At 40.3% G+C, this 21,070-nt stretch overlaps 1 protein-coding gene across 1 annotated transcript in view; it reads right to left on the bottom strand.

The window, feature by feature from the left end:
- Nucleotides 1-21,070, bottom strand: part of LOC126183845 (ionotropic receptor 25a) — a 442,093-nt gene that overhangs the window by 314,595 nt on the left and 106,428 nt on the right. The window contains exon 5 of the mRNA XM_049926116.1: nt 7,282-7,424. Coding sequence (XP_049782073.1) covers nt 7,282-7,424 — 143 coding nt within the window. The remainder of the gene's footprint in view (nt 1-7,281; nt 7,425-21,070) is intronic.

Raw genomic sequence — 21,070 nt, 5'->3', positions numbered from 1 at the left:
AAAGCATCCTGCATTCAAAGGCCCTTTGCCATTTAATTTGAGGTGATTTCTTTCAATGTAATAATTATTTTTACTTCAAACAATGGAGAATCCAAGATGGAATGTAACAATATTAGAGAAGGAAGGTTGCCACTCACCATATAGCAGAGATGCTGTGTCGCAGATAGGTACAACAAGATTCTCACAATTATAGCTTTTGACTATTAAGGCCTTTGTCAACAAAAGACACACTTACACACACACACACACACACACACACACACACACACACACACAAATGCAACTCGCACACATGACTGCAGTCTCAGGCAACTGAAATCACACTGCTTTTTACTTCTTGTGATATAATCTTGGATATCTCTGTTTAAAAATGTTGCATGTTTATTTTTGGCATAAAATAATTGTTTCATATATGTATAATGATGTTAATATTAATATCTTTAATTCTATGAATTCATTTTTGCAGGAATCTCTGGGAGATAATTTTGCTATGCATTTGACAGCTTTCTTTAGTAGCTTTAGTAATCTTTGAAAATGAACATTTGCAGCATTTTGTCAGAGCACGATAAAATTTGGTAGTGATTAATGGGCTTGCTGTTTCATGTTATTAATAGTGTTCATGTGTTTATTGTCCTCCAAATTTTTCTCATCATAAATATTCTCGTACTCATTAATAACATATTTTACATGATTCTGTAATGTCAAGGATGTGTCCACTATCACCCCAAGGATTTATAACTTTCTGTCTTTAGATCCAGTTCTCCAAGCTATAATAGTAGTGTTCAGTTATGTGTTTTGTTTGAATGTATTTGCATTTGCATGTATTTGGTTTAGTTAATATCTATAAAAATATTATTTTCACTGAAGTAATTGTTTCCATTTTTTGTATTTCATGGAGCTTTCTTTTGTAGATTATCTGTTGAAACATTAGTCTGGTAGACATACCATGTAGCCCACAGTACTTTTTGTTTTTAAACCACATATTATTTTTATTAATTCAGAGCCATTTGTTGGAAAAAGGAATAAACATTTTCATTTTATCCATTGTTGTTGGAGTGTTCCTTTATTAATCTGTCCACTATCTGACATAATCTGACATAATTTTGGTTTAAAATATTCCTAACTTTTTGAGAAACCATGGCTTTATTTCCCTTTTTCTTGATAGTTACATTCCCATTGTTTTTCATGTCTATACATTCCCTCTGTTTCTTTATGTGGGATGACATGGTCTTCGTGAGGTTAGTAGAAACTGCAGTTTTGTTCTTGTAGTATTTGACGTTGGTTTCTCTCATCTTTTCATTATGTGACTTCTTCTTATCCATATAGGTATCACAGTGTTCTTGTGTTAGTTTTACTTTATTACATTTGTTGTGACTGAGCTTTTATTGTAATTAACATTTGTATTTCTACATATTATTGGAATGCAAAATTTATGTAGCAGATTAATGTTTTGCAAAATATTTTGCATCCCTTATTTATGTTTCCTGTGAAATGTATGTCATACTAGACTTCAGACTGCAGTAATATTTGCAGCCTGCAGAGGTATGCCGCAACTATTTAAAGGGTTTTTTCTGACCTTGCTATCTTGTCTGATAACTTCAACTAATACCCTCTTATGGGTAGTGATCTGAAATGGCCGCATTTAAGACCTTTCTTTACTTTCTGTCTTTAATATAAAGTGTGTAACTACATGATCCATTAGTGTCTGTATTTTTATTGCACTTATGGGACCAACATCACAGGTGTTGATTAGCTCGTTGAATCTCCTTGTAGAACAATTGTCTTTTCCAATGGTAATATTTATCTGACCTGCTACAATTATGTAAGGAAATTCCCTGATACCCTTGTCTAAAACCACATCTAGCTGCTTTAGAAGACAATTCATCTGACTGATGATTTGTATGCCTCTAATGTCACACACTTTTCCCCTTTGAACTTTGTGCTGCTGCTTATTCAAATAACATTTCTATACAGATACCCACTAACCATGGAATGCAATCCTTCATTTCATTGTGTATATATACCATAACCTGTCCACTATCATTTTCATATCTGCAGAAGTAAGTCAGCTTCTTATAGGCTTTTATGTTGTAAACACTAATTTCATTTTCTCTTAAACCAACTTCCCTTGTAATAGAAACATATAGTAGTCCTGCTGCTACCAGTATCTAAATCTAATTTACTTGGCACATATTGCACATTCTGTTGTAAAATTTTTACAGTAAACACATGTATGTTTACATCTAAATGTTTTAAGTCATATTTTCCCCTATGGTATACTAGTTCATTGAGGTGTGACTTATCTTAGAGGCTTCTTCTTCATGCTTTTGGTTAAACATTCTTCAGATAAGAAAATCACAGTACTTTCTGTGTACCTGCTGTTCCATGTGCTTTCAATGTGGCTGTTGTATTTTCTTCTGTTGATGCTTTTCCTTGTCTTATAGGTGACGTTATGGTTGTTGGTGAGCATAAAACTTCAGCATAGGCGAGTGTTTTATTTACAGCTTTCATTGTCTCTCAATGGCCAACTGTTAATCATTTTTCTCCATCACACCCTCAGCATAAGAGTGTGGTTTTGGCTGTCCCTGTATTTTCATTTTTAGCACAGTCTGTGGATTGGAACTTTTTTTATATTGAATTGCTGACATATAAATTGCTTTCCAGTGTGCCCAATATAATGAGTTCTTTCAAGGGACTTATGTTCAAGAAAAGACTTATTTGGATGTGCATCAAACATTTTTACAGTTTCCAATCAGTGTTCTTGATCTCTTTGTTTACGTATTAAGTATGAATTAAGTCTTATTGAGTAGGTATATTCAAAAGGATGATGTTAACATTCTGTTAATTATTTAGGCCTTCCACTATTGCTCTGACTATCTGCTTAGCACTACTGTGATACACATAATTAGAGCCTCATGTTTTTTACACAAATAAATTTTTAAAAAAAGAAAGAAAAAAAGGAAGCACACATCATTTTTCTGGTAGTGGCTCAGATTGCTTGTTGTAGTCATTTATTCCTCCACACATAGGTACACTGGTATTATGAAAGATGTCGCATTGAAGTTAATTTCATTTAGTTTATTTTAAATATCTTTTCCATAGCTATCACCTGGAACTAGTAACTTTCTCTTTTTATCACTTAGGTCACTGCACTTATTGTTGTTATATGTATGTCTACTTCCCTTATCATCCCCTTTTGTATAATTCCTTTGTACTTCTGGAAATTTCATGTGAGCATTCATGGCATCTAAAGAATCACTTCACTTTCATAACACTTTAATTTCCATATAGCCATACTTCTTGTCTATAGTTGCTTCAAAACTGTATTTAGTCAAAAACGATGATGTAAAATTTGGTTTTGTTTCAAAGCTGAAGTTACTTTATGCACAATGTAACAGTTTTTATATTCACTATGTTCTAGTATTTACCACACAGAGGGATTTTAAGAGTGATTCCAAGTTCTACAACCTTTTTGCTATGGATGTTTCTGTTGAAGAACATCAACGATAGTTCCTTCTATTCCAGCACAAAACTTCTCTTAATAGCAGAATATAACATACATAATGACTAATGATACATATTTGAATTTAGGCTCATTTTAGCTGCATAGTTACTACTCTAACAGTACTGTATGGAAACCGTTTCATCATCACCTAGCAAGGTCTTCAAAGTTTGCTTGTGAAAATAACATTACATTTCCTTCAACTTGCATTCAAAAAGAATATTATAGTTCCTTAAATAAAAACAGAACACTGTTAGCATAGCTACCACAGTTTTGTCAACAAATGTGTGTGTAATGCAGACTTAAAAGTACAATTTGTAAACTAAATCCTGTTAATGAGAACATATAAAAGTACATGATACTGTCTCTTCTAGGTCTGTTGATTTTTTTTACATATATAACCTAAAACTCACACCACAAATATTGCAGAAAAGGAAAGTGCTACTGAATTGCAGTTTTTGCAGAATTGATTGGTAGTCAGAGGCTCATACTGTTAACCAATAAACAGATTGTAATAATAATTATAAAGCAAAACTTTTTTGCGAACACACACTTTTATAATTGGAACGGTGCCTATTGACATTAACAAGCTAAAAGTACGTTAAATTGGAATGTCAGTTGCGTTTGTTGCAGGATTATAGTGCAAATCCTTTATGCGATCCCATATTTTGAAAAGATTCCACTGCCATACTTGTTTGTGAAATTCAACATGTGCAGTTGCTAGGTATAATGTTGTTATGTTTGCTTACAGTGTGCTTGTGTGTTCCTTGAGAATGCAGTTCATTCTTGTACAGTGTATGTGGGAAGATATCCCAATAGACGTCAGCCATCTCAGTATTATTTATCTACATCTACATCTACATCCATATTCCACAAGCCACCTGATGGTGTGTGGCAGAGGGTACCTGGAGTACCTCTATCGGTTCTCCCTTCTATTCCAGTCTTGTATTGTTTGTGGAAAGAAAGAATGTCAGTATGCCTCTGTGTGTGCTCTAATCTCTCTGATTTTATCCTCATGGTCTCTTCACGAGATATGTGTAGGAGGCAGCTATATACTGCTTGACTCCTCGGTGAAGGTATGTTCTCAAAACCTCAACAAAAGCCTGTACCGAGCTACTGAGCATCTCCCTTGCAAAGTCTTCCACTGGAGTTTATCTATCATCTCCGTAATGCTTTCGAGATTAATAAATGATCCTGTAATGAAGCGCGCTGCTCTCCGTTGGATCTTCTGTATCTCTTCTATCAACCCTATCTGGTTCAGATCCCACACTGGTGAGCAGTATTCAAGCAGTGGACAAACAAGTGTACTGTAACCTACTTCCCCTGTTTTCAGACTGCATTTCCTTAAGATTCTTACAATGAATCTCAGTCTGGCATCTGCTTTACCGACGATTAATTTTATATGGTCATTCCATTTTAAATCACTCCTAATGCTACTCCCAAGTTCTTCGACCAGTTGCGTGAAAGTGATAGTGTAACTCCTAGACAACATAACAGAAGGAAACAAGTGATGACAGAAGAGAGGGAAATTAATATTCTTGCCACTGCTGCATTTGATCTGCACGTTAGCTCCCATGCAATCGCACAAGGAAGTAGCGTATGTCAGGCAAGTGTCTTATGTATTTTCCATTGACATAGATTCCATCCCTATTAGATCTCTCTCATTAAGAGCTGCATGGAAACAATTATGAGAATTGTGTTAACTTCTCTACATGGGCATTAAGAGAGAATACATCAGATGTAACATGTATCTTGTTCAGTGATGAAATCACATTTACTAGTCATCCAGGTAAACTGCCAAAATGTGCATTATTGGTCTGTTGACAAGCCCCATTGGCTTCATCAGGTGGAATGTCAGCATCCATGGAGTGTAAACTATTTAGCTCATAGGCTCATTTTTCAGAGACAGAACACTGAACGCACACAAATATGCAGCCTCATAACAGACGAACCTTCATGGCTGCTAGAAGATGTTCCTCTGAAGACTAGGAAGAACCTGTGGTACCAACATGATGGCTGTCCAGCATATAGTGCACAAAATACTACAGAATATCTTCATGAATTGTTTCCAAATCAATGCAGAGGACATGCATCTTGGCTGCCATTTCCAAGATTTGACTCCTATAGACTTTTTTCTGTGAGGGAGCTGATAGATGCTCTTTATGAGAACATACAAACTACACCTGAGAAATGGTGAAGGTAATTCTTACAGCGAAAATACTAGCATTCAGCAATGATGCATTGTTGCAGCCTGCTTAGACATCTCTGCTGAAATGCTAACAGATGTACAGCAGTCATTCCATACCAAACTAGAAGCCTGTATTGCTGCTGCCGGTGATCGTTCTGAATACAGTCAGTGATGGTCAACTGACTCATTACTGGTCACAATCCACATAACTAGTTATGCATGTATGTTGTTCTTCAGTGTGTGCTACCACATATATTGTACAAGTGTTGGTGTGGGAACTTTTCCAAAGATGATACCTCGTAAACGACCCACACTAGAACCCCACAACAAACATCATTGACTTTCTAATTGATCTAATTTTAGTTTGTTAACATCAGTAGGCATTGTTCCATTTAAAAAAACGTATGTTAACACAAAAAATACACTTTCTAAGTGTTATTGCCATCTATTTATTGGCTAAGAACCCCTAACTACAAATCCATTCTGCAAACACTGCACATTAATAGCCGTTCCATTTCCACACTATTAGCACAAGTGTTATATTGAAAGACATAGAATTTTACATATGTGATGTAGCTAACAGCGTATTTGGTAACATTAGTACATGACTTTCAGAGAACAGATTAATGCTTAACTGCAACAAAATGTAATACATAGTGTACCTGACATAGAAGTCCTGTAAAAGCAAACTTTTCTGCACTTGGGTGGTCAGACAGTCAGTGAAGTGAACCATTTAAAATTATTTGGACTCAAGATAAATGGAAAGCTTTGGAAGTATCACATTCCACACCTTGTGCAGAGACTGAATGCTAGTATTTTCGCTGTAAGAATTACCTTCACCATTTCTCAGACTGAAACACAAAGGCTTGTTTACTTTGCTTACTTTAACACTATTATTTCATGTGGGATTATATTTTGAGGCAACTCTGTATTCTCACTAAAAAATCTTACCCCAGCAGACTGATATGCAATGCCAGTTCACAAACTCCATGTCGGTCACTGCTGAGGTTACTCAGAAGTACTGCAAGTACATTCCCATCTCTTTTAATAAATTTTCTTTAAATTATGTACTTACTTGTTCCAAGACTAAGTGACTTTGGCTCACATTGTCCCACAGAACATGATAAATAAATAATAATAATTTCCTAGCATTTGAAACTATTCATTCCTCCCACAGCGAGAAGAAAGATATAAGTTAGTGAAGGATAAAAAGGAGGGGGTGATCACTCAAACAACAAGATGAAAGGGTCACTTTTCCAGAAGTAACAAATTTAGAAAAATATTGCACAATAAATGCCAATGCAGAAAATAATCAAAGACAAATCTAACAGTGATTTGCTAAACATCAACTAACTACCCCAAACACTGTAACTTTGTAGGACTTGAGCTAAGCTTTTCTTCTGCTGAACATATATTTCACTCTGAAAATAATGTTAAACAAAGTTCAGAGGTGGCCCCTGTTATAAATTTATCATTTGATGTTATGACTCTTTCCTGATTTTTCATTATCAAACAGTAAGTTTCAGCCAAAAATATTGTAAGCAAATTATTTTGTTTATTCAGATAAAGGTTAAACAAAAGGCATACTTACTGAATGTGTCATCAAACAGAATCCCAGCATTAGTGAGGTTCTGCTCACTACAGAAGCTACGAACAAATTCAGGAATGGTGTCTATGGGAGGCATTACCTGGATTAGGTATTTCTCTTGATTTTTGTCTATGTTTCTCCAGTAACTGTAAAAGCAATTGAAAATTAAATTTATACTTTCTGAAACATGGAAGTAGTGTGTGTGTGTGTGTGTGTGTGTGTGTGTGTGTGTGTGTGTGTGTGTGTGTGTATGTGTGTGTGACAGAGAGGGAGAGAGGGAGGGAAGGAGGGAGGGACGGAGAGGGAGGGGGGGGGGGAGAGAGAGAGAGAGAGAGAGAGAGAGAGAGAGAGAGAGAGAGAGAGAAGCAAGTGTTACAGTTGATGGAAGACTACAGGTATTAAATATGTTTTAGCAATGTACTACTCTATTTATGTATGTTTTGTGCAAACAGCCCGAACAGACAACAGATATAAATAATGAAATCAAACAGTGTTATCAATGAATCAAATCATGTTCAACAAAGAACAGTTTATCACACAGTAAAAATGTATATATGAATAGTAAAGGGTCCAGTGTGATACCAGTATACAAATACATTTCTTTTTATCAAGCTGTTTACTGAAATTCATTTACTGTTTCTGCAAATATATTGAGGAAACTATAGGCCTAATAGATAAATACAGGATGTTCATAAATTTGGTTACCATTTCTGTCTTACTGCTAAAATTTTGACTTCTTTGCAGAGAATACAAAAGGCTGTACACACAGAAGAAAGAACAGCTGTCGACCTGACCAGCTGCATATGGGACTATTTGAATGCCACATTTCCTAGGAAATGGACTGCCTGTGCATCACTAAGACTTTGGGCTCCCTACTCACCTGACGTGACCTCAGTGGATGTTTTCATCTGGGAATTCAACACGTCTGAAGTGCACCAAGTGAAAATAATTGATCTTGAACAACTGAAAGGTTGCAGTCCACTGGGATCATGTCAAGTGAGCAGGGAGCCAAAAGTGTTGGCTCTGCACAGCTAATTTATCTCTTAGAAAATGTAGCGTTCAGGTAGTCCCGGATACAGTCAGTCAGCAGCAACAGCTGTTCTTCCCTCTACTGCATACATTCTTTTATATTACCTTCAAATAAGTCATCATTTTTAACAATAAGACATAAATGGTATGTGATTTGTGAACACCCTGTAGTGTGTTTCTACTTTGCTAAGAAATTCTTGAAGATTCAAGAACAATTTCATTATTCTTAATGTAGTTTCCAGCTGCAATATTTTACTTGGGTAATAAGATGAATGACTTACTAAAAAATATTTCTCAATATAGTTTACTGCTAAACTGTTTTGGTTGGGTGATAACATGCATGACTGTCTTATTACAAAATATTTCTTGAGTGCCTAATTGGAAAAAAACCCTTCAGCTTTAAGGACACATATCTTTAATATTACTGATCTGTTTACATCAGATATGCATCACAAAAAGAAGGTACATTCTTCAGTTTTTATGAATTCTCTCATTGAGATCCTTCCCTATTTTTTATGTTTCAGAGTTATCATTTGTTAATTAATATATTTATAATTTTTAGTATTCAACACATTTTATAATCTGAATATAATAGAGGGAAACATTCCACGTGGGAAAAATATATTTAAAAAGAAAGATGATGAGACTTACCAAACAAAAGCGCTGGCAGGTCGATAGACACACAAACAAACACAAACATACACACAAAATTCTAGCTTTCGCAACCAACGGTTGCCTCGTCAGGAAAGAGGGAAGGAGAAGGAAAGACAAAAGGATATGGGTTTTAAGGGAGAGGGTAAGGAGTCATTCCAATCCCGGGAGCGGAAAGACTTACCTTAGGGGGAAAAAAGGACAGGTATACACTTGCACACACACACATATCCATCCACACATACACAGACACAAGCAGACATTTGTAAAGGCAAAGAGTTTGGGCAGAGATGTCAGTCGGGACGGAAGTACAGAGGCAAAGATGATGTTGAAAGACAGGTGAGGTATGAGCGGCGGCAGATTGAAATTAGAAATTAGCGGAGATTGAGGCCTGGCGGATAGCGAGAAGAGAGGATATGCTGAAGGGCAAGTTCCCACCTCCGGAGTTCTGACAGGTTGGTGTTAGTGGGAAGTATCCAGATAACCCGGACGGTGTAACACTGTGCCAAGATGTGCTGGCCGTGCACCAACGCATGTTTAGCCACAGGGTGATCCTCATTACCAACAAACACTGTCTGCCTGTGTCCATTCATGCGAATGGACAGTTTGTTGCTGGTCATTCCCACATAGAATGCTTCACAGTGTAGGCAGGTCAGTTGGTAAATCACGTGGGTGCTTTCACACGTGGCTCTGCCTTTGATCGTGTACACCTTCCGGGTTACAGGACTGGAATAGGTGGTGGTGGGAGGGTGCATGGGACAGGTTTTACACCGGGGGCAGTTACAGGGGTAGGAGCCAGAGGGTAGGGAAGGTGGTTTGGGGATTTCATAGGGATGAACTAAGAGGTTACGAAGGTTAGGTGGATGGCGGAAGGACACTCTTGGTGGAGTGGGGAGGATTTCATGAAGGATGGATCTCATTTCAGGGCAGGATTTGAGGAAGTCGTATCCCTGCTGGAGAGCCACATTCAGAATCTGATCCAGTCCCGGAAAGTATCCTGTCACAAGTGGGGCACTTTTGGGGTTCTTCTGTGGAAGGTTCCGGGTTTGAGGAGATGAGGAAGTGGCTCTGGTTATTTGCTTCTGTACCAGGTCGGGAGGGTAGTTACGGGATGCAAAAGCTGTTTTCAGGTTGTTGGTGTAATGGTTCAGGGATTCTGGACTGGAGCAGATTCGTTTGCCACGAAGACCTAGGCTGTAGGGAAGGGACAGTTTGATGTGGAATGGGTGGCAGCTGTCATAATGGAGGTACTGTTGCTTGTTGGTGGGTTTGATGTGGACGGACGTGTGAAGCTGGCCATTGGACAGGTGGAGGTCAACGTCAAGGAAAGTGGCATGGGATTTAGAGTAGGACCAGGTGAATCTGATGGAACCAAAGGAGTTGAGGTTGGAGAGGAAATTCTGGAGTTCTTCTTCACTGTGAGTCCAGATCATGAAAATGTCATCAATAAATCTGTACCAAACTTTGGGTTGGCAGGCCTGGGTAACCAAGAAGGCTTCCTCTAAGCGACCCATGAATAGGTTGGCGTACGAGGGGGCCATCCTGGTACCCATGGCTGTTCCCTTTAATTGTTGGTATGTCTGGCCTTCAAAAGTGAAGAAGTTGTGGGTCAGGATGAAGCTGGCTAAGGCAATGAGGAAAGAGGTTTTAGGTAGGGTGGCAGGTGATCGGCGTGAAAGGAAGTGCTCCATCGCAGCGAGGCCCTGGACATGCGGAATATTTGTGTATAAGGAAGTGGCATCAATGGTTACAAGGATGGTTTCCGGGGGTAACAGACTGGGTAAGGATTCCAGGCGTTCGAGAAAGTGGTTGGTGTCTTTGATGAAGGATGGGAGACTGCATGTAATGGGTTGAAGGTGTTGATCTACGTAGGCAGAGATGCGTTCTGTGGGGGCTTGGTAACCAGCTACAATGGGACGTCCGGGATGATTGGGTTTGTGAATTTTGGGAAGAAGGTAGAAGGTAGGGGTGCGGGGTGTTGGTGGGGTCAGGAGGTTGATGGAGTCAGGTGAAAGGTTTTGTAGGGGGCCTAAGGTTCTGAGGATTCCTTGAAGCTCCGCCTGGACATCAGGAATGGCATTACCATGGCAAACTTTGTAAGTAGTGTTGTCTGAAAGCTGACGCAGTCCCTCAGCCACATACTCCTGACGATCAAGTACCACAGTCGTGGAACCCTTGTCCGCCGGAAGAATGACGATGGATTGGTCAGCCTTCAGATCACAGATAGCCTGGGCTTCAGCAGTGGTGATGTTGGGAGTAGGATTAAGGTTTTTTTAAGAAGGATTGAGAGGCAAGGCTGGAAGTCAGAAATTCCTGGAAGGTTAGGAGAGGGTGATTTTGAGGAAGAGGAGGTGGGTCCCGCTGTGACGGAGGACGGAACTGTTCCAGGCAGGGTTCAATTTGGATAGTATCTTGGGGAGTTGGATCATTAGGAGTAGGATTAGGATCATTTTTCTTCATGGCAAAGTGATATTTCCAGCAGAGAGTACGGGTGTAGGACAGTAAATCTTTGACAAGGGCTGTTTGGTTAAATCTGGGAGTGGGGCTGAAGGTGAGGCCTTTGGATAGGACAGAGGTTTCGGATTGGGAGAGAGGTTTGGAGGAGAGGTTAACTACTGAATTGGGGTGTTGTGGTTCCAGATTGTGTTGATTAGAATTTTGAGGTTTTGGAGGGAGTGGAGCTGGAAGTGGGAGATTGAGTAGATGGGAGAGACTGGGTTTGTGTGCAATGAGAGGAGGTTGAGGTTTGCTGGAAAGGTTGTGAAGGGTGAGTGAGTTGCCTTTCCGGAGGTGGGAAACCAGGAGATTGGATAGTTTTTTAAGGTGGAGGGTGGCATGCTGTTCTAATTTGCGGTTGGCCTGTAGGAGGATGCTCTGAACAACCGGTGTGGATGTGGGAGAGGAAAGATTGAGGACTTTTATTAGGTACAGGAGTTGATGGGTGTGTTGATTGGCTGAGTGGATGTGTAGGTGAAGGATTAGGTGGGTGAGGGCAATGGATTGTTCGGTTTGGAACTGGTATAGGGACTGATGGAAAGAAGGGTTGCAGCCAGAGATGGGAACTTTAAGTGTGAGGCCTTTGGGGGTGATGCCAAATGTCAGACAAGCCTCCATATATTTTTATATTTATTTTCATTTTCATTTCAGCCTCGTGTTCCACTTTCCACCTTCTAGTACCATGTCACCCTCACAACACCTCCACAACGACCCCATCAAGTTTTATTTACATTCCCTCCGCAAACATGCCTTCGCCCTAGCCAGATTACACACCCATATTTTATTTTCTCAGGCTTGTCTGACATTTGGCAACACCCCCAAAGGCCTCACACTTAAAGTTCCCATCTCTGGCTGCAACCCTTCTTTCCATCAGTCCCTATACCAGTTCCAAACCGAACAATCCATTGCCCTCACCCACCTAATCCTTCACCTACACATCCACTCAGCCAATCAACACACCCATCAACTCCTGTCCCTAATAAAAGTCTTCAATCTTTCCTCTCCCACATCCACACCGGTTGTTCAGAGCATCCTCCTACAGGCCAACCGCAAATTAGAACAGCATGCCACCCTCCACCTTAAAAAAACTATCCAATCTCCTGGTTTCCCACCTCCGGAAAGGCAACTCACTCACCCTTCACAACCTTTCCAGCAAACCTCAACCTCCTCTCATTGCACACAAACCCAGTCTCTCCCATCTACTCAATCTCCCACTTCCAGCTCCACTCCCTCCAAAACCTCAAAATTCCAATCAACACAATCTGGAACCACAACACCCCAATTCAGTAGTTAACCTCTCCTCCAAACCTCTCTCCCAATCCGAAACCTCTGTCCTATCCAAAGGCCTCACCTTCAGCCCCACTCCCATATTTAACCAAACAGCCCTTGTCAAAGATTTACTGTCCTACACCCGTACTCTCTGCTGGAAATATCACTTTGCCATGAAGAAAAATGATCCTAATCCTACTCCTAATGATCCAACTCCCCAAGATACTATCCAAATTGAACCCTGCCTGGAACAGTTCCGTCCTCCGTCACAGCGGGACCCACCTCCTCTTCCTCAAAATCACCCTCTCCTAACCTTCCAGGAATTTCTGACTTCCAGCCTTGCCTCTCAATCCTTCTTAAAAAACCTTAATCCTACTCCCAACATCACCACTGCTGAAGCCCAGGCTATCTGTGATCTGAAGGCTGACCAATCCATCGTCATTCTTCCGGCGGACAAGGGTTCCACGACTGTGGTACTTGATCGTCGGGAGTATGTGGCTGAGGGACTGCGTCAGCTTTCAGACAACACTACTTACAAAGTTTGCCATGGTAATGCCATTCCTGATGTCCAGGCGGAGCTTCAAGGAATCCTCAGAACCTTAGCCCCCCTACAAAACCTTTCACCTGACTCCATCAACCTCCTGACCCCACCAACACCCCGCACCCCTACCTTCTACCTTCTTCCCAAAATTCACAAACCCAATCATCCCGGACGTCCCATTGTAGCTGGTTACCAAGCCCCCACAGAACGCATCTCTGCCTACGTAGATCAACACCTTCAACCCATTACATGCAGTCTCCCATCCTTCATCAAAGACACCAACCACTTTCTTGAACGCCTGGAATCCCTACCCAGTCTGTTACCCCCGGAAACCATCCTTGTAACCATTGATGCCACTTCCTTATACACAAATATTCCGCATGTCCAGGGCCTCGCTGTGATGGAGCACTTCCTTTCACGCCGATCACCTGCCACCCTACCTAAAACCTCTTTCCTCATTACCTTAGCCAGCTTCATCCTGACCCACAACTTCTTCACTTTTGAAGGCCAGACATACCAACAATTAAAGGGAACAGCCATGGGTACCAGGATGGCCTCCTCGTACGCCAACCTATTCATGAGTCGCTTAGAGGAAGCCTTCTTGGTTACCCAGGCCTGCCAACCCAAAGTTTGGTACAGATTTATTGATGACATTTTCATGATCTGGACTCACAGTGAAGAAGAACTCCAGAATTTCCTCTCCAACCTCAACTCCTTTGGTTCCATCAGATTCACCTGGTCCTACTCTAAATCCCATGCCACTTTCCTTGACGTTGACCTCCACCTGTCCAATGGCCAGCTTCACACGTCCGTCCACATCAAGCCCACCAACAAGCAACAGTACCTCCATTATGACAGCTGCCACCCATTCCACATCAAACGGTCCCTTCCCTACAGCCTAGGTCTTCGTGGCAAACGAATCTGCTCCAGTCCGGAATCCTTGAACCATTACACCAACAACCTGAAAACAGCTTTTGCATCCCGTAACTACCCTCCCGACCTGGTACAGAAGCAAATAACCAGAGCCACTTCCTCATCTCCTCAAACCCGGAACCTTCCACAGAAGAACCCCAAAAGTGCCCCACTTGTGACAGGATACTTTCCGGGACTGGATCAGATTCTGAATGTGGCTCTCCAGCAGGGATACGACTTCCTCAAATCCTGCCCTGAAATGAGATCCATCCTTCATGAAATCCTCCCCACTCCACCAAGAGTGTCTTTCCACCGTCCACCTAACCTTCGTAACCTCTTAGTTCATCCCTATGAAATCCCCGAACCACCTTCCCTACCCTCTGGCTCCTACCCCTGTAACCGCCCCCGGTGTAAAACCTGTCCCATGCACCCTCCCACCACCACCTATTCCAGTCCTGTAACCCGGAAGGTGTACACGATCAAAGGCAGAGCCACGTGTGAAAGCACCCACGTGATTTACCAACTGACCTGCCTACACTGTGAAGCGTTCTATGTGGGAATGACCAGCAACAAACTGTCCATTCGCATGAATGGACACAGGCAGACAGTGTTTGTTGGTAATGAGGATCACCCTGTGGCTAAACATGCGTTGGTGCACGGCCAGCACATCTGGGCACAGTGTTACACCGTCCGGGTTATCTGGATACTTCCCACTAACACCAACCTGTCAGAACTCCGGAGGTGGGAACTTGCCCTTCAGCATATCCTCTCTTCTCGCTATCCACCAGGCCTCAATCTCCGCTAATTTCTAATTTCAATCTGCCGCCGCTCATACCTCACCTGTCTTTCAACATCATCTTTGCCTCTGTACTTCCGTCCCGACTGACATCTCTGCCCAAACTCTTTGCCTTTACAAATGTCTGCTTGTGTCTGTGTATGTGTGGATGGATATGTGTGTGTGTGCAAGTGTATACCTGTCCTTTTTTTCCCCTAAGGTAAGTCTTTCCGCTCCCGGGATTGGAATGACTCCTTACCCTCTCCCTTAAAACCCATATCCTTTTGTCTTTCCTTCTCCTTCCCTCTTTCCTGACGAGGCAACCATTGGTTGCGAAAGCTAGAATTTTGTGTGTATGTTTGTGTTTGTTTGTGTGTCTATCGACCTGCCAGCGCTTTTGTTTGGTAAGTCTCATCATCTTTCTTTTTAAATACATTTTATAATCTTGTTAATGTAAAACTAGTGTTAGCGTATGATGTTTATTCTTATGAATCGTTGTTGGTGCTCCAACTTCCTGCTGACTCGTGGATTATGAGTTACCTTGAAGATTTTTTAAATTATTATTTTTATTTTAGTAAACATTTATTACTTCAGTGCTTACTATATGCAATGACATCTTACAAAGGAAGAGATGTAATGTGATTTGGAGATTTAGAACAAATAAATTGCAGGAAATGTGTGATTTTATTAAGGAACTGGCAGAAAGAGCACTGATAAACTAGTCTCATGCCTTTTGTGAGTCATGAGACTATCTATAAAAACAATATTCACTGATGCGGAAATTAGAATAAGTTTTCTTTACCTATTTCCAAAAGAAAATAAAAATAAAAATAATGTCAGGATAAACCTACTAAGGAACATAAAAATTTCTTATTGTTGTAATCAAACAGTTCTAGTCTATTCTTTACAATTTCATTCGTACTCAGTGGCGGTTTTGTGATGATCATATCCTGTAATTACTGGTGTGCATAGCATCTAATTTACTGCTTCCTAAACAAAATGTACAGGCCAGCACAAAAGACATGACACACTTATTTTTACTTACATTAACTTTTAATAATTCAAACATGATACAGGCCTACCAACAAATTTTTCAGTACCTACTGCAACCTACATCCTTTTGAATCTGCTTAGTGCATTCATCTCTAGATCTCCCTCTACGATTTTTACCTTCCACGCTGCCCTCCAATACCAAATTGGTCATCCCTTGATGCCTCAGACATGTCCTACCAACTGATCCCTTCTTCTAGTCAAGTTGTGCCACAAACTTCTCTTCTCCTCAATCCTATTCAATACCTCTTCATTAGTTATGTGATCTACCCATCTAATCTTCAGCATTCTTCTGTAGCACCACATTTCGAAAGCTTCTATTCTCTTCTTGTCCAAACTTCCTGACACTTAAATCTATATTAGATGTTAACAAATTTCTCATCTTCAGAAACGCTTTCCTTGCCATTGCCAGTCTACATTTTATATCCTCTCTACTTCAACCATCATCAGTTATTTTGCTCCCCAAATAGCAAAACTCCTTTACTACTTTAAGTGTCTCATTTCCTAATCTAATTCCCTCAGCATCACCCGACTTAATTCGACTACAGTCCATTATCCTCGTTTTGCTTCTGTTGATGTTCATCTTATATCCTCCTTTCAAAACACTATCCATTCTGTTCAACTGCTCTTCCAAGTCCTTTGCTGTCTCTGACAGAATTACAATGTCATCAGCAAACCTCAAAGTTTTTATTACTTCTCCATGATTTTAATACCTACTCTGAATTTTTGTTTTGTTTCCTTCACTGCTTGCTCAATATAAAGATTGAATAACATCAGGGATAGGCTACAACCCTGTCTCACTCCCTTTCATGCTTCCCTTTCATGTCCCTCGACTCTTATAACTGCCACCTGGTTTCTGCACAAATTGTAAATAGCCTTTCCCTCCCTGTATTTTACCCCTGCCACCTTCAGAATTTGAAAGAGCATATTCCAGTTAACATTGTCAAACGCTTTCTCTAAGTCTACAAATGCTAGAAATGTAGGTTTGCCTTTCCTTAATCTAGCTTCTAAGATAAGTTGTAGGGTCAGTATTGCTTCATGTGTTCCGATATTTCTACGGAATCCAAACTGATCTTCCCCGAGGTCGGCTTCTACTAGTTTTTCCATTCGTCTGCAAAGAATTCGCCTTAGTATTTTGCAGCTGTGGCTTATTAAACTGATTGTTCGGTAATTTTCACAGCTGTCAACACCTGCTTTCTTTGGGATTGGAATTATTATATTCTTCTTGAAGTCTGAGGGTATTTCGCCTGTCTCATACATCTTGCTCACCAGATGGTAGAGTTTCATAAGGACTGGCTCTCCCAAGGCCGTCAGTAGTTCTAATGGAATGTTGTCTACTCCCGGGGCCTTGTTTCGACTCATGTCTTTCAGTGCTCTGTCAAACTCTTCACGCAGTATAGTATCTCCCATTTCATCTTCATCTACATCCTCTTCCATTTCCATAATATTGTCCTCAAGTACATCGCCCTTGTATAGACCTTCTATATACTCCTTCCACCTTTCTGCTTTCCCTTCTTTGCTTAGAACTGGGTTTCCATCTGAGCTCTTGATATTCATACAAGTGGTTGTCTTCTCTCCAAAGGTCTCTTTAATTTTCCTGTAGGCAGTATCTATCTTACCCCTAGTGAGATAAGCCTCTACAACCTTACATCTGTCCTCCAGCCATCCCTGCTTAGCCATTTTGCACTTCCTGTCGATCTCATTTTTGAGATGTTTGTATTCCTTTTTGCCTGCTTCATTTACTGCATTTTTATATTTTCTCCTTTCAACAGTTAAATTCAATATTTCTTCTGTTACCCAAGGAGTTCTACTAGCCCTTGTCTTTTTACCTACTTGATCCTCTGCTGCCTTCACTACTTCATCCCTCAAAGCTACCCATTCTTCTTCTACTGTATTTCTTTCCCCCATTCCTGTCAATTGTTCTCTTATGCTCTCCCTGAAACTTTGTATACCCTCTGGTTCTTACCCTCTGTCATTCACTTCACAGTGGTTTACAGAGAGTAGATGTATATGATGTATCCAGGTCCTATCTCCTTAAATTCCCACCTTTTTGCAGTTTCTTCAGTTTTAATCTACAGTTCATAAGCAATAGATTGTGGTCAGAGTCCACATCTGCACCTGGAAATGTTTTACAATTTAAAACCTGGTTCCTAAATCTCTGTCTTACTATTATATAATCTATCTGAAACCTGTCAGTATCTCCAGGGTTCTTCCATGTATACAACCTTCTTTCATGATTCTTGAACCAAGTGTTAGCTATGATTAAGTTGTGCTCTGTGCAAAATTCTACCAAGCGGCTTCCTCTTTCATTTCTTAGCCCCAATCCATATTCACCTACTACGTTTCCTTCTACCCCTTTTCCTACTACCGAATTCCAGTCACGCATCACTATTAAATTTTCATCTCCCTTCACTATCTCAATAATTTCTTTGACTTCATCATACATTTCTTCAATTTCTTCATCATCTGCAGAGCTAGTTGGCATATAAACTTGTACTACTGTAGTAGGCGTGGACTTTGTGTCTATCTTGGCCACAATAATGCGTTCACTATGCTGTTTGTAGTAGCTTACCCACACTCCTATTTTCCTATTCATTATTAAAGCTGCTCCTGCATTACCCCTATTTGATTTTGTATTTATGATCCTGTATTCGCCTGACCAAAAGTCTTGTTCCTCCTGCCACCAAACTTCTCTAATTCCCACTATATCTAACTTTAACCTATCCATTCCCCTTTTTAAATTTTCTAACCTACCTGCCCAATTAAGGGATCTGACATTTCATGCTCCGATCCATAGAACGCCAGTTTTCTTTTTCCTGATAATGACGTCGTCTTGAGTAGTCCCCGCCCGGAGATCTGAATGGGGGACTATTTTACCTCCGGAATATTTTACCCAAGAGGACACCATCATCATTTAACCATACAGTAAAGCTGCATGTCCTCGGGAAAAATTACGGCTGTAGTTTCCCCTTGCTTTCAGCCGTTCGCAGTACCAGCACAGCAAGGCCGTTTTGGTTTGTGTTACAAGGCCAGATCAGTCAATCATCCAGACTGTTGCCCCTACAACTACTGAAAAGGCTGCTGCCCCTCTTCAGGAACCACGCATTTGTCTGGCCTCTCAACAGATACCCCTCCATTGTGGTTGCACCTACGGTACGGCAACATGTATCGCTGAGGCACGCAAGCCTCCCCACCAATGGCAAGGTCCACGGTTCACACTGTATATACACATATACATATGCACATATGACTATATTGTGCTGAATGAATATTCTGTATGGGACTACAGTTCTGCAGCTTGACTAAGGTGTGTTGGGTGGAGAGGGTGAGGGAAGATAAGTAGGCAGTGAGAATGAAGACTGGGGAAGCCTGGCTGATAACTGTGACCATTAGGCAGTAATTTTGTTTCTTCTATAGTCTCTTGCAATGGCTTCTTTTCCACTATTTCTCTTACTGTCTTGTTCTTTACTCTATCCATCGTAGCAAATCCTATCATACTTCTTCAGATTTCATATAACAAGCTTGTATCCTGCTGTCTTGCCTTTTCTTCATTAGCCATGTTTCTGATGCATATGTCAGTACTGGAGGATAATACACACTGCTTGCTTTTGGGTGGTACCCTGTTCCAAACCAAGCTTCTTACACTTCGAATCAATGGACTTGCCTTCCTCTTTCATTAATCTCCTTATCATTTCTCTTGCTGTTTTTTGTTATGCTCCATAGGTATCTGAAACTTGCCATTTTCTATAACACTTGCCCCTCTAATATGTATATCTGTTGCTCCTCTCATCTTTTTCCTCACTGTCACCATCACTTCAAATTTTTTTTGAACTAAGTTTCAATACATAATGTCCACCCACTTCCTCCTTTATGTTTAGTTTTTGTGCCTCTCCTTCTCATCACCTACATGTGAAAAACCTACATTTTCTTGAAACTTTTCCTTTATATTTTTTCTACATAGTCAGCCTTCCAATCCCTCTTTTCTAAAGGAATTCCAGATCTTGCTTCTTTTCACACTGTCATACATATTCTCAATGTCCAAGAACACCATTCCTAAAACTTTACAGTATTTCTAGTGTCTCACTTAGCACTGCCTTATGCCAAAAATTAGAGCCAGTCAATATTTCTTGTCTAATCTCTCATGGTTACTCTTTCAAACCTCCTTGTACTATTTCCTGTACCCTCTTTTACAAGATCTTCTAAAATACTTTAGTAAGGATGACACATAAAAATACCTCTAAAATTTTCACAATTCCCTGCAAATCCTCCATAAAAACTGGTACTATGATCTCATTTTTTCCAGTCTTCAGATGCCCTTTTTCCTTTCTGTACTGTTCTCTTCATTCAGATATGCAACATGCACCAATACCAGCTACTATCATCATCCAGTCTAGGCACTTTTCCTCCTTTCCTAATTTTATTGCTCCCTCTTATTCTGTCCATATTATATCCGTCTTGACATCCTTTAAATCTCAAGGTTCTTCATGTTCCTCCTCCACATTTCCATTGGAGTTTACTAACTCCTTGAAATATTACTTCCACATCTCCTTGATTTCTTGTGCATTCTCAGCTTCATTTTCTTCTTTATTGATAATCCTGACTATTTTCATCATGCCTCTCTTCTTATGCTAGGCCATTCCTTACAGGACCTTCTTACTCTCCTCACTGCCTGCTTCTGTCATTTTCCTCCACTCTTCTATCTATTTCCTTTTCTTTGCTCTATCAGTCTCTTAGCCATTTTCTTCTTCTCAGTGTATTCCTTTCTTGTTTCCTCTGTAATCATATAAGGAATTCTTTGTTTTTCTTTGTAACTTTCTCCCTTACTCTATTATTTCACAGGGGTGCTATCTTTTTAATTTTTCTTGTTACTGGTTCCACAACACAATTTTTCTGCTGCTTCCACCATCATTGTTTCGAACTTTCCCAGTTCCTCTACTGACTGTGTTTCATCCTTTGTTATACTGTTCTTTATTATTTTCTGAAATTCTTTTTTGGATATCTCTTCTTTCAACTTCCACACTCTTGTCCTCCTTTCATGCCTTTCTGCCCACTTTTCCTATTTAATCCCT

The sequence above is a fragment of the Schistocerca cancellata genome, chromosome 1 (assembly GCF_023864275.1).
Source record: "Schistocerca cancellata isolate TAMUIC-IGC-003103 chromosome 1, iqSchCanc2.1, whole genome shotgun sequence".
NCBI lineage: Eukaryota > Metazoa > Arthropoda > Insecta > Orthoptera > Acrididae > Schistocerca > Schistocerca cancellata.
This window is presented reverse-complemented; position numbering and strand designations above follow the sequence as displayed.